At 45.9% G+C, this 12,225-nt stretch overlaps 1 protein-coding gene across 1 annotated transcript in view; it reads right to left on the bottom strand.

Moving 5' to 3' along the window:
* The window catches only part of COL27A1 (collagen type XXVII alpha 1 chain), a 103,589-nt gene extending 101,518 nt beyond the window's left edge, over window positions 1-2,071 (bottom strand). Inside the window, exon 1 of the mRNA XM_042479175.1 lies at window positions 1,157-2,071. Within this exon, the coding sequence (XP_042335109.1) occupies window positions 1,157-1,215 (59 nt within the window). The 5' untranslated portion in view covers window positions 1,216-2,071. The remainder of the gene's footprint in view (window positions 1-1,156) is intronic.
* Window positions 2,072-12,225: the final 10,154 nt, after the last annotated feature.

The following is a 12,225-nucleotide window of genomic DNA, read 5'->3' as shown; positions in this document are numbered from 1 at the left end:
TGGAGGACCTAGAGAGAACCCTTCTCTAGGCATCTGCAGGTCCTCTAGCACAATACTATGGTCAACCTCTGTAGATCCTCCAGAGTCATCCCCCAACACTCAAACTACTAATTGCCACGGGAGACTATACCTCCCCAAATCCCCTAACCAGGGGTGGATTCTAGGAGTTAGAGTCCTGGGAAATTTTGATGACACCTCTGTTGCTATTATAGTCTTGTACGTTATCTCCATAATTTGTTTACAATTTCTGCATAGTTTTTGTTTTTTTTTACCCACAGATCATATGCCTTTGGCAGGATGTAACCTTTGGAACTGTTTCTGCTTCTGCAAAGGGCCATGTAAATGTATGGCACTATACATAATAATAATAATAATAATAATAATAATAATAATAATAATAATAATAATAATAATAATAATAATAATAATAGGATACCCTTTCCCCAAAAACTTGAGGGTCCAAATCTTCAACAGAGAGAAAGAGAGAGAGAGAGAGACCCTTCCTCCTTTGAGTCCCTGGAGCAGACACGTGCTCCCCAAATCCCCCACCCAGAGTGGATGCTGGGACTCAGAGTCCTGGAAAAACCACTCCTTTGCCCCCTAAAAAACATAGGGGTCCAGATGCTCAACACCGAGACAGACTCTTCCTTCTTTGAGTCCCTGGGGCAGACCCCAGCTCCCCAAAACCCCCCCATCCAGAGTGGATACTGGGAACTAGAGTCCTGGAAAGATTATTCCTTTCCCCTCCAAAAAACTTGGGGGTCCAGATCTTCAACACAGAGAGAGACCCTTCCCCCTTGGAGTCCCTGGAACAGATCCCAGATCCCCAAATCCCCTACCCAAAGTGGATACTGGGACTTATAGTCCTTGAAAGACCACTCCTTTGCCCCCCCAAAAAAACTTGGGGGTCCACATCTTCAACACACAGAGAGACAGAAACCCACTTCCTCTGGATGTCCCTATTAGAGACCCCAGCTCTCCAACCTCCCCCCATCAAAAGTGGATGCTGGGACTTAGAGTCTTGGAAAGGTCCCCCCAAAAAAACTTGGGGGTCCAGATCTTCCACAGAGAGAGAGGGAGAGACCCTTCCTCTGGGGGTCCCTGGAATAGCTGCCCCCCAAACCCAGGCTCTGTCTCCGGCAGGATTGTCACTCACCTCCTGGCCCCTGCCTTGAGTCTGGAGCCGGGTCCCAAGAAGGCTGCTCCCTCCTTCATCCCGTTGTCCTCTTTAGGGCATGGTTTCGCCCTGAGCCCTCAGAGCATCCTTCCTGCGAACCCCCACAAAAGCATCAAGGAGATCCCAATGCCAGAGCCAGGCCCTGGGTTCAAATCCTGGACTGGGAAGGCAAGACAGTGGAGGAGCAGCAGAAGCAGCTCTCTGGTCTCTTCTCTTTCTTCTCCTCCTCTTCTTCTTTCTTTCCTTCCTCTCTCCTTCTCTTCTTCCCTTTCTTCTTCTTTCTCTTCTGAGTCCCTTTTTTCCAGGAAAACTATAAATCCCATTTAAGTCTCCGAGGGCGATCGCCTGGAAGAAAAACCGAGGGAGGAAGGAGAGGAGGGAGAAGGGGGGCAGAAAAGGACAAGAAGACCCATCATCCTCAGATCAAATTCCTTGGACCAATAGTCTCCTTTTTCTTTCTTTCTTTCTCCTTCCTTCCTTCCTTCCTTCCTTAGGATCAGATCCTTAAAAGCAACTCATCTCTTTCTCTCCCAAAATATTTCACTTTTTTGGAAAGAAGAAAAAGAAACTTTCTCAAAAGATTCACTCTTTTGGGAAAAATCAATGAAATTCAAAACTTTTCCCCAACTATTCGCCAAGAAATCAAAAAGAGGGAAAGAGCTTGGCTGTTCTGGGCAGTGGCTTTTCCCCATCTGCCTCTATCGATCTCTGCTGCTTTATGTATCTATATCTATATCAAGTTTGCATTGCTTTGATGCTTGCAAAAAAGGAGGATTCAAAAAGAAAAATCTGAATATTAGTAGTAGTAGTAGTATGTTAGATCCTGGGTTTGCAACACGGAAAGAAACCACCCCGAAGCTGCTTGCTTGCTCCTCGAGCAGAAAAAACCCGCCTCTTTTTTTGCAAAGAGGAGAAAGGGAAGAAAAGAGAGAGAGAGAGAAAAGAGAGGAGAATTGGGAGAAATGTGGAAGGGAGGTGAAGTGGGCTTTTGGGATTCTTCTCGTTAAAAGGAAAATCGATGCTCTTTGCTGCCCTCTGGTGTCAGGATAAAGGCACCGCATGCGAAAGATAATAAGAAAGAGGGGGATTTAAGGGGGATTTCTTGCTGCATGGTTTTTTGGGGGGGAAGAGAAACTGGGGTCCAAGGAAGGACTCAGTAAAATTCTAAGGTGTTAGGAATGAATGAAGCCCCCCTGCAATGGGATCCCCAGAGTTTACTTGGGCAAGTTACTTTTTTGGACCACAAGGTGCAGAATCCCTCAACCAAGGTGGGGACTTCTGGGAGTAGCAGCCCCCCAAAAAGTAACTTTTCCAAGCTTTTTATAGGATGGGTGACATAGACCTGCCTAAAATACATGGTGTGTGTGTGTATATATATATATATATATATATACACATATGTATGTATGTATGTATGGGTCTATGATTCTAAGATTCTATATTAGGGAGGTTATGTGTGACTGTGTGTGTGTGTGTGTGTGCGCACACTCACATCTGTATATATGTGTGTATAAACACACACACAGGCCGTGTATATTAGGGAGGTTGTGTGTGCATGTGTGTATATATATATATATATAAAGAGAGAGACCATGTATATACACACACACACAAACTCACATCTGTGTCTGTGTGTGTAGATAGATAGATACATGCACACCATGTATGTCAGGAAGTTCTGTCCTATTATGTGTGCATACATGTTTGTGTATCTACATATATGTGTGCATACAAGTGTGTGTGTGTGTGTGTGTGTGTGTGTGTGTGTGTGTGTGTGTGTAGCAGCAGAGTATTAATCCTCCATCACCCTTAAACCAAAGGGGTTTTGTAGGTTTCAGTTGCAAACTCCTCTTTATCATTTGAATTATCTGGAGCATTAGAAAAGCCAACCATTGCTAGCTGAGAGGCTGTTGGAGTCCAACCTTTTCTCAGTTTCCGCCCCTTGGACTTCTCAAGAAGCCTGGCAAGAGAGTGTCCCATCAAAGAAGAGATAAGAAATGTAGGGTTCCCCCCCCATAGACTGGCATGGACAAAGAGAGCCCTCTTCCTCCCTTTCAAAAGCATGATCAGATGCACAGGTGAAATAGAATAGGAACATTTGATATGCTTGGGTCACAGTTGTTAAGAGGAGACCCATTGTAATGGAGGGGAATCAAGCTAGGACCAACTGGTGCCCCATGGGTTTATTGCACGAGGACTGCATCCCAGTCTGATGCCCACCTCTGAACTCCTGGCAATGTTACATCAAACGCCCACCCATCGCCATTGACTCCGGATGGAACCCTCTTGTGCCTTCCATGGTTGGGTAAAAGAGGGAATGTCAGCAGATTTTGCAACCAGGGAAGAAGCCAGCATAGTGTTTTGGTTTGAGTGTTGGACTCTGGAGACCAGGGTTCGAATCCTGGCTCAGCCATGGAAAGCCAATGGGTGACCTTGGATAAGTCACACTCTCTCAGCCCCAGAGGATGTCCACATGTTAAGCCCCCTTTGAAGAAAACCCAATGAATGGTTCACTTTAGGGTTGCCATAACTCATTAACTTCTTGGAAGCACACAACCAAAAAAGCCCCACCGGCTGAAATCCCTCTTCTACACAACTATTTAAAGCCACTTAAAGTCTTCCCTTTGGCCATCCCAAATACAACCTCCAATATTTTATAAACTAACCAAGTTTAATTCACCATAAGCTTTTTGTGGGCTGCAACCCACTTCGTCCGAGGCTGAAAACAAACAGGATTTCAATGCAAGGAAACACACAATTTTCTGTTGGGATGCCATTCCAAGGATGCCTTCTTAAAGCCACTAGTCCTCAGTAATATCTCAACCTGCCTACTAGAAATGTTCTCAGGGCATCCTTTTAGGATTCCCATTCTTCCATGTGCCATTTGCATCTCCATTTCTTGCAGGATTTAACTGAGAATGGCTGCAAAGAAACTACTCCCAACATAATGGAGCCACAGTTACTGGCAGAAAGTAACACACCTGTGCTTTTTAAAAAGACACGCACACACACCAAAAAGAGGACTTTGCTACCCCATAAAGAACCCATGAAACTTTCTGCAAAGCCCAAATTTCTAACATTGCAGAGAGAGAGAGACTGAAGATCATTGACACCAAGGTTCACTTTATTGTGTTCACAGTCTCTTGGGAACTTTGTCAGTCCCTTTCCTTTGGATGGCAAAACCGTCTTTCCAAAAGCTTTACTTTTAAATTATTGCGATGCTAGGATTTGGGGCACTGAGATGGAAATGTCATTTGAAGGGGTGATTTCTTATGGAGAAGCAATGCACTTAATTTGGATTATAGATACAGCCCTGAAAGAAGAGAAGAGGATCATCACAAATTTTGGATTTGGCTTTTTGTCACCTAAAGGTGACAAACAGCACACATTCAAATGCTGTGAGGCCGATATGTAATGAGAGATCAGGCCTTTAAAAGATTTCAAGAATCACATCCAAGAAATACACCCAGTTTGGTATTATTATTATTATTATTATTATTATTATATACTTACTTCGCAGCCGGATAAATCAAGTGAGCAGCCATTGATGTGCGTCTCTGCGCTTGTGGTTTTCCCAGTCTGACCTGTTGCAAACCTGTTTCCTTTCTGCTGGGATGTCCCATGAGATCCCCAAATCTCCCTTCAAAATCCAGCCATCCTTGGCCCACGGCAAGCTAATCCCAGTTTGCTCCTGGTTTGCACAAGGCAGGTGCTTTCTCTCTCAGTTTCTGCCTCTGTCTCTGAAATGATGCTGGAAGAGGCCAGCCCATGGGGAAATGGATGGGGCGGCCCAGATGTTTGGTGCAAAAGAGAAGGGAACCCAAGGACTGCTGGCTTTGGAGAGGTGTGTCCCTCCCAAGCCTTCCCTTGTCCTTTTAAAGAGCGGCCAGGACTTGGGCTTTGGGGGAATGGATGGAGCCAGGTGTCTGGTTTCAGCTCTCTGGCTAATAAGAAAGCGGACCAGCCTCCAGGAGGGCTGGTGTGCTTTTAAAAAGATATACAACAAGGCACACAGGGACAAGGCAAGGCGCTTACGTACAACTCTACAAGAGCAGGATTCGCATGCAGGGCTCAGGAACAGGTCAAGCCTGACATCTCCTTGGAACTCATGACAATCCGACAGAGGCAGTTGTGTTTTGGCCACGTTGTGGATCACTAGAAAAGACAACGATGCGAAGGAGTTTATCACACTGGGGCTGATTTCGGCATTAAAGAGAGATTAATGCACATTTAAAGCATCCCGCAAATGAGGCAGAAAGGGCAAATCATTGCATGGTCACCACATGCAATTGCGCAAATAAAGTGATACTGGAAATGCATTGTCGCTGAAATCCTGAACATACAAATGCTTCTTTGTGAGCATTTTAATTGCAGGTTTTGTGCGACATCGTGTGAAATAATTTTGCGTAACTACACGACTTTTCTGGGCTATTCATGGGATTAAACTCCTGATCGCCTTCGTGTGATAAACTCCTATATAAGGTGGAGAGAAGTAGAAAGAAAAGAAGACTGCATGCTAGATGGATAGACTCTATTCTGGAAATCACGGGCCTGAATTCACAGGACCTAAGGCGCCAGGGTTTCCCAGACTTTGGTTCTGCAGGTATTTTGGACTTCAGCTCCCAGAAGCCCCAACTAATTGGTCCAACAATCAGGAATTCTGGGAGCTGAAGTATGTAAAGAGACCTTGTGGTACCTTTGAGAATAACTCAGAAAAAGACATTGGGAGCATGAGCTTTCGTAGACTTGAGACATCTTCTTCAGAGACATGTTCTAGAAGTGGGCCCAAGTCTACGAAAGCTCATGCTCCCAATGTCTTTCTTTCTGTCAGTCTCAAAGGTGTTACAAGATATCTCTACATACCCAAGAAATAGACTTGAAATGGTCAGTTGCATCCATGGATTCTGTGGATACCAGGGATGGAAAACCAGTGTGCAGACCCAAAGCTCAAGTCCAAGAAAGCTCATGCTCCCAACTTCTTCTTTCAGTTGCTCTCAAAGGTGCTACAAGACCCCTTGGCATAGTGTTTCTCTTAGAAAGAAGAATCTGGGGGAAGCCAGGTGGCCTTTGCACCTACAGAAAAGGGAAGGCAACACCAAACAGGACAACAACCCAATACCAGCTTCTTGCTTTTACAAGCACACCTTCTCTGAAAAAACTTGGTCTGCAAGCTCTGAGAGCTGGGACCTCCTTGAGGGCTTCCTAAAGCTTCCCAAGTATGCAAGGTGGAGACATGGCCGGGTTTAATGGGGAGAAGTGCCCCATTCAGAGCGCTTTGGGGCCAGCCTCGGCTTCGCCCATCCTGGAGACTCGGTGTCCAAGAAAGGCCAACCACAAAATGTGTGGCCTCCGACCACAGCGAAGCGGCCAAAGGAGTCCTTTCACGACCACCTCTTGGGCGAGCCTTCAAGCCCGGTCCAGCCCTGGTCAAAGCGTGCGAGGGGAGCTTGTCTTCAGGGAATCCTTGTGGCCTTTCTATAAAAACATGTTTTTGGGGGGGAAAGTAAACATGCAATACAAGGGCATGGGTTGACGTTCGGTCTTGGAAAGGAGAAAGCTGAATTGGGGAAAGGAGGAACCAGAGAAGAAAGAGATGAAGTTGCAGAAGATGTAAAGATGATAAGGAACTTATTCATTTATATCCTGATTTTGTTCTAAAACTGTGAATTTTCTAAAACTGGGGGACTCTCTTGCAAAACTTAAATTAGTAATTGGAAGGCCAAAGGTTTAGAATGAATCAGGCAACTGTGAGAGGTCTGGGAGCCACTTTTTATGCCCAGGTACCCTCCAGGGATTCAGTAATTTTAGGCTGCATCCGCACTGCGGAAATAATCCAGTTTGGCACCACTTATACCACCATGGCTCAATGCTATGGTTTACTGGGAATTGTAGGTTTGTGAAATATTTAGCCTTCTCTGTCAGAGAGCTCTGGTGCAACAACAAATTACAAACCCAACAATCCCATAGCATTGAGCCTGGCAGTTAAAGCGGTGTCAAAATTGGATTGTTTCTACAAAGTGGATCCAGCCTTAATCTCCAGATTAGGCTCAGCACTTTGGATAGCTCTTTTTAAAGTTTAAACTAAAACACAGTCTAAAACCAGCTGCCCCTCTTCCACAGCCATACCTTGGTCATGCCAATAGGGCACACTTCAAACTGGGCTCCCAGTTCTTGTGTTTTGGTCCAGAAAGGCTTGTCTTCTTCCCTCGAAATTCCTGATTTTCCATGATCTGTCTGACAGCCACGGATGCAATGCCTTTTCAAGCATGATTAGCAGCGGCTACTTTGATTCCCTTTTGTTTTGTTCCCTTTCAAGAGATGAATCAAGAATCAAAGAAACCATTTGGTTCCTTCCCAGGGCCATGTCTGAAACTGGATCACCCCCAAGTCCAAGTTCAAATCTCTTCCCAGGAGACCATCCATGCTATGGAGCAGGAGTGGGCAACTCCAGCTGGACCAGGGACCCATGTTCTTCCTTTGGGGGCTGTATTGAATGCCCAAAAAGATGTCAAGCAGGTAGCCAGACGTCTATGTCTAACTCTGCAGGAACGAGCAGTGCTAGTCCCCCAGAGATCTATTTGAGCTTTAGACGTTTACAACCATGCCAAAGTCCACATAGAGGGTTCTGTCCCCTCCAGCAGCCACCATTTCTGGAGAGGGCAGTGCCAGTCCCCCAGCTCTCTGGCATGGTGGCAACCATTGCAAAGTCTACACAGAAGGTACTGTCCCCCCAAGCAGCCACCACTGCTGAAGGGGCCAGGGCCAGACCTCCAGAGTTATAGCATGGTGGCAACCATGCCAAGGTCCATACAGAATGCACTGTCCCTTCCAGCAGCCATTGTCACTGGAGGAGGCAGTGCCAATCTCCCAGAGCTCCTGCATGGTTGCAACCATGCCAAAGTCCACAGGGAAAGTACTGTCCCCTCCAGCAGGCAGTACTGCTGGAGGGGGCAGTGCCAGTCTGCCAGAAGCGACCACTGGAGAGGCAGTGCCAGGCCCCCAGAGGTAATTTTGGGCTCTGGCATGGTTGCAACCATGCCAAAGCTCAAACAGAAGGTACTGTCCACCACCACCTTAGCAGCCACCACTGCTGGAGGGGGCAGTGCCAATCTGCCAGAGGTCCTTTGGGGCTCTGGCTTGGCTGCAGGTGTGCCAAAGACCAAACGTAAGAGACTGTCATGGCTGCTGGGCATGCAAGAGAGGAATGGGATGCCCTTTCTCAGTCATCCAGTGGCCACGCCAGGGGTATCATGCCACTGGGGTGTCACCTGGTGCAATCCACACTCCCTGCACCGTCCTGATGATGCCACTGGACACTAGATCAGCCTGAAAGCTACCAACATCTTCCTCCATGCTACATTCTTCTTCTCTTCCTGCTTGCCGCCAGCCATCTCCAAAACCTTCAACAGGCTTTTGACAAATTATTCAGCCCCCTTTTTTCTTTTTTTCTTTTTTTGCTCCCTGGCCAAGAGGGACATGTTTAAACTCCTGCCACCCTTTGATGTCAGATGTTTGACATACCTTTCTCCCCTAACACTCGGGACCATTGTTCCTTGACCACCATGCCTTGCCTGGGGCTGGGCAACATGAGACGGGGACCATGGATGGTGGAGGCAGCTGGAGATGGGGGTTTTGTTTTGGATTCCTCTCCAAACAAGGTGCTGGGCTGGAGGACACGGTTCACTTGGGGAATCAAGGGGAAGAACGGTTAATGATTGACCAGCCTTCATCTCCTTCTTCTTCTCCATCATCACATCCATCCATCTGCAAGCTTTGGTCATTTTGTCAGCCTATCCATCAATGAAACCTTCCTCCATTTGGACAGGGATCAAACAATGTTGCCTGGTTGGATAGAAGGGCAGAGAGCCATGTGTTAGAGCCAAAGCTTGGGGTAGTTCCTTTTATTTCTTTTCCTTTTTCACTACATCTCATGCAATCCATGGGAGTGTAACTACAGGGAAGGAGGCAAAAAGAAGGCCTTTGATTCCCATCCTCCATAAGACTTCTGTCCTCTGCCATAAAAGTTCCCTTCAGTCACCAAATTTCTAGCATTGCACTAACTTAAAACTCCAGTTGTGCATTGAGAAATAGAGTTTAGGTGGGAAGAACTGTGCAAACTATCCCCGGATCCTCAGAGGAAGGAAAAAAGGATGGGTTGGGGGGGGGGGGGGAATGGAAGAAAGAAATCAGTATCAGCATTTATTTCTTTTATGTTCATATTTTTGTCTTCGAAAGCGCACCAACTCCAAAACAGTGAACTATATAAATCTTCATAAACATTTTTGCTCTGCTAAAAGGGCCCAAGCAGCATCTCGTCCATGAAACTGTCACTGTTTTTGATCCGTATCACCGGCAACAGTCGCATGAAGATAACAGAAGCCATAAAAGGCGATGGCTTCAAGATTCATCTGATATAAAGTTTTTATTTCATTCCGTAATAGGAACCAAATGCACGCATGGCAAGCGAACGGGGGACAAAATGCACTGATGATTCGAAAAACATTTTTATCCCATTTCCCTCATGGATACCAAAAATCCATGGATGCTCAAGTCCCATTAAATAGAATGGCCTAGTAAAATGGTGTCCCTTATATAAAATGGCAAAATCCATGGACAAAGAAACCGTGGATATGGAGGGCTGACTGCAATAATTCTTCCTGGGATTTGCCATTCATTGTGGCCCCAGAGCTCTCTGGCAGAGAGGGATCAATATGTCACCATACTACAAGTCCCAGGATTCCATAGCACTGAGCCTTGACCAGTGTCAAACTGCATTCATTCTGCAACGCAGATACAGCCAAACTGTCTTCATATTGGTTTCAGTTTGGTAGCATCTTTTCTGCAATGCTTTTCCGCTCGGAAAAATGGAGCAAGGGGGGGAAAGCAAATGTGTATGTGTGGGTGTGTTTTTGTGTTGCGTGAATTAAAGGTCAATGCTTGAAAGAAATGGCATTGGGCATTATATATTTTATGGATGTTTGGATTGGTGGGTGGCGAATATTTCTTCTTTCTTTGATGGCCAAACATTAAGTCAATATTTTGATACCCGAGAGTGAAAGCAACCTTTCCTCCCCAGAGGACAGCAAAATAAAAGCCAGTGATGGAGGCAGACATTAAAGAAGACATATATAACACATACACCCCGTCGCGGCCAGCAGAATCATATAGCATGACAGGCCGGCATGGCAAGGAAGTGACCTCACAGCCAGAGGTATCCTGAACGCACAAAGGTTTATTGGTTTGGGATTTGCTAGGTTGGCTGAACAGAAAGAACTACTATAGTCATGGCCGGTGGAGAAAATCCTCTCCAAAATAGGGATGGCTCTGTGTCGGAATCTTCCAGTTTGGAGAGTAATTGTTTGAAAGCAAGGAGCATTCATGGGACGTTCGGGTAGGAAAAAAAACCTTTGCACAGTCCATCCTTGGAACTAGAAGACAAGCAATAGTTGGATGATTTTAAGTCTCCCAGAACAGCCTACCCATTTTTATTTTATTCCTGGGGGCCATATGCGCACTTTGCCCACTCTCGAAGCTTGCCGTTGTTGTTGTTTTTGCACATCTTCAAGTCATTTCCTACTGATAGTGAACCTATCATGAGGTTTTCTTGGCAAGTTTCTTCACAAGGGGTTGCCCTTGTCTTCCTCCGAGGCTGAGAGAGTGTAACTTGTCCAGGGCACCCAGTGGCTTCCCATGTCTGAGCCAGAATTCGAACCCTAGCTTCCCAGGGTCCTAGTTTAACGCTCAAACCACTACATCATGCAGGATCTCTCTTAGCAAGTCCATGATAAGAAAAGTTTAGAGCAATGGTTCCCAAACTTTGCTCCTCCAGGTGTATTGGACTTCAGCCCCCAGAAGCTTGGCCAGTGGTTAGGATTTTGGGAACTGAACTCCAAAACATCTGGAGGAGCAAAGTTTGGGAACCACTGAGCATCAGTGCTTTGAAGGGTTTTCCTTATTCTTTCCCCATTTCATCCTGTGCCTCCGTTTCCAAACATCTTTGAACCTCCACAAGGCTATTTTTGGAGAAACAGGGCTGCTTTTACGGCAGATTTTTGCAGAGGTCAAGCTGACATATTTCCAGCACATTCACCCAAATAATCTGATCCATTATGATCTTGCATTCTCTGCTGGAGCTTCTGTTAGCAAGATCCTTATTAGAGGAGTCCATAGAAGCATCTCATAGTCCCTTCGAGATTCACTGAAAGAAAGAAGTTGGCAGCATGTGGTTTCCTAGGCTAAAATCTACTTCCTCAGATGCATTTGGTCTTATTAGAGGAGATGCTTCCTTCTTCTTCTCCAGAAGGTCCAAGGACCATGAAAACAATCTTGGATCCACACATGGCTAAGCTTTCCCCAGCCTTGCTTTAAGCAATAGACAGCTCCCAGTTCCTAGCTGCATATGACTCCTTTAAACAGCCTCGTTTTCTGTAACTTTCCAAGGGTGTGTGTATGTGTGTGTGTGTTTAAATCTCCACCAATGTTGAATGCAAACAACAATTTTCTTTCTGCCTACCCCCAATGTTTTCCAACGATGAGAAGAAAATAATCCACAGCTTGTCCATGCGTCTCTCTTTCGCCTCTCTGCCTTCATCATCTCATTCCAAACTGGAGTCATTTTAACAATTATGGAAACTTGTGGGGAGCTGCGGAGGAGAGCCACAATCCAGGTTTGGTGTTAAGAATTTGGGCACTGCGAAATGCAAAAGTGAAAGGCGAGGCCAAGCTGTCCAACCCTCATTTGGGTTTCTTCCGACTTTGCACTGAATGCATTGATTTTTGCATCTTCACAAGGACCACCTTCTAGCCGGCTCTGGAGAGACAAAGGTAGGCGAGTAAGGGTTAGCCAAAAATTACATATTGCCATGGGAGTGAGTTACCGCAGGAAGTTTAATGATAGTTATTGAGCTACGCCAAGCCCCTGTGCAAGGTTTCGCCTCCCCCCGTTTTCGCCAGAAATAACCAGGCAAAGTAAAAACTAGCAGCAAAGCCAAGATTAAACAAACCAGAAAGCTGGAGGTATTCATTAAACACCAATTGCATGGCGCACG

The sequence above is a fragment of the Sceloporus undulatus genome, chromosome 7 (genome assembly GCF_019175285.1).
Source record: "Sceloporus undulatus isolate JIND9_A2432 ecotype Alabama chromosome 7, SceUnd_v1.1, whole genome shotgun sequence".
NCBI lineage: Eukaryota > Metazoa > Chordata > Lepidosauria > Squamata > Phrynosomatidae > Sceloporus > Sceloporus undulatus.
The sequence above is the reverse complement of the archived record's forward strand: the minus strand, read 5'-3'. Positions and strand labels throughout refer to the sequence as shown.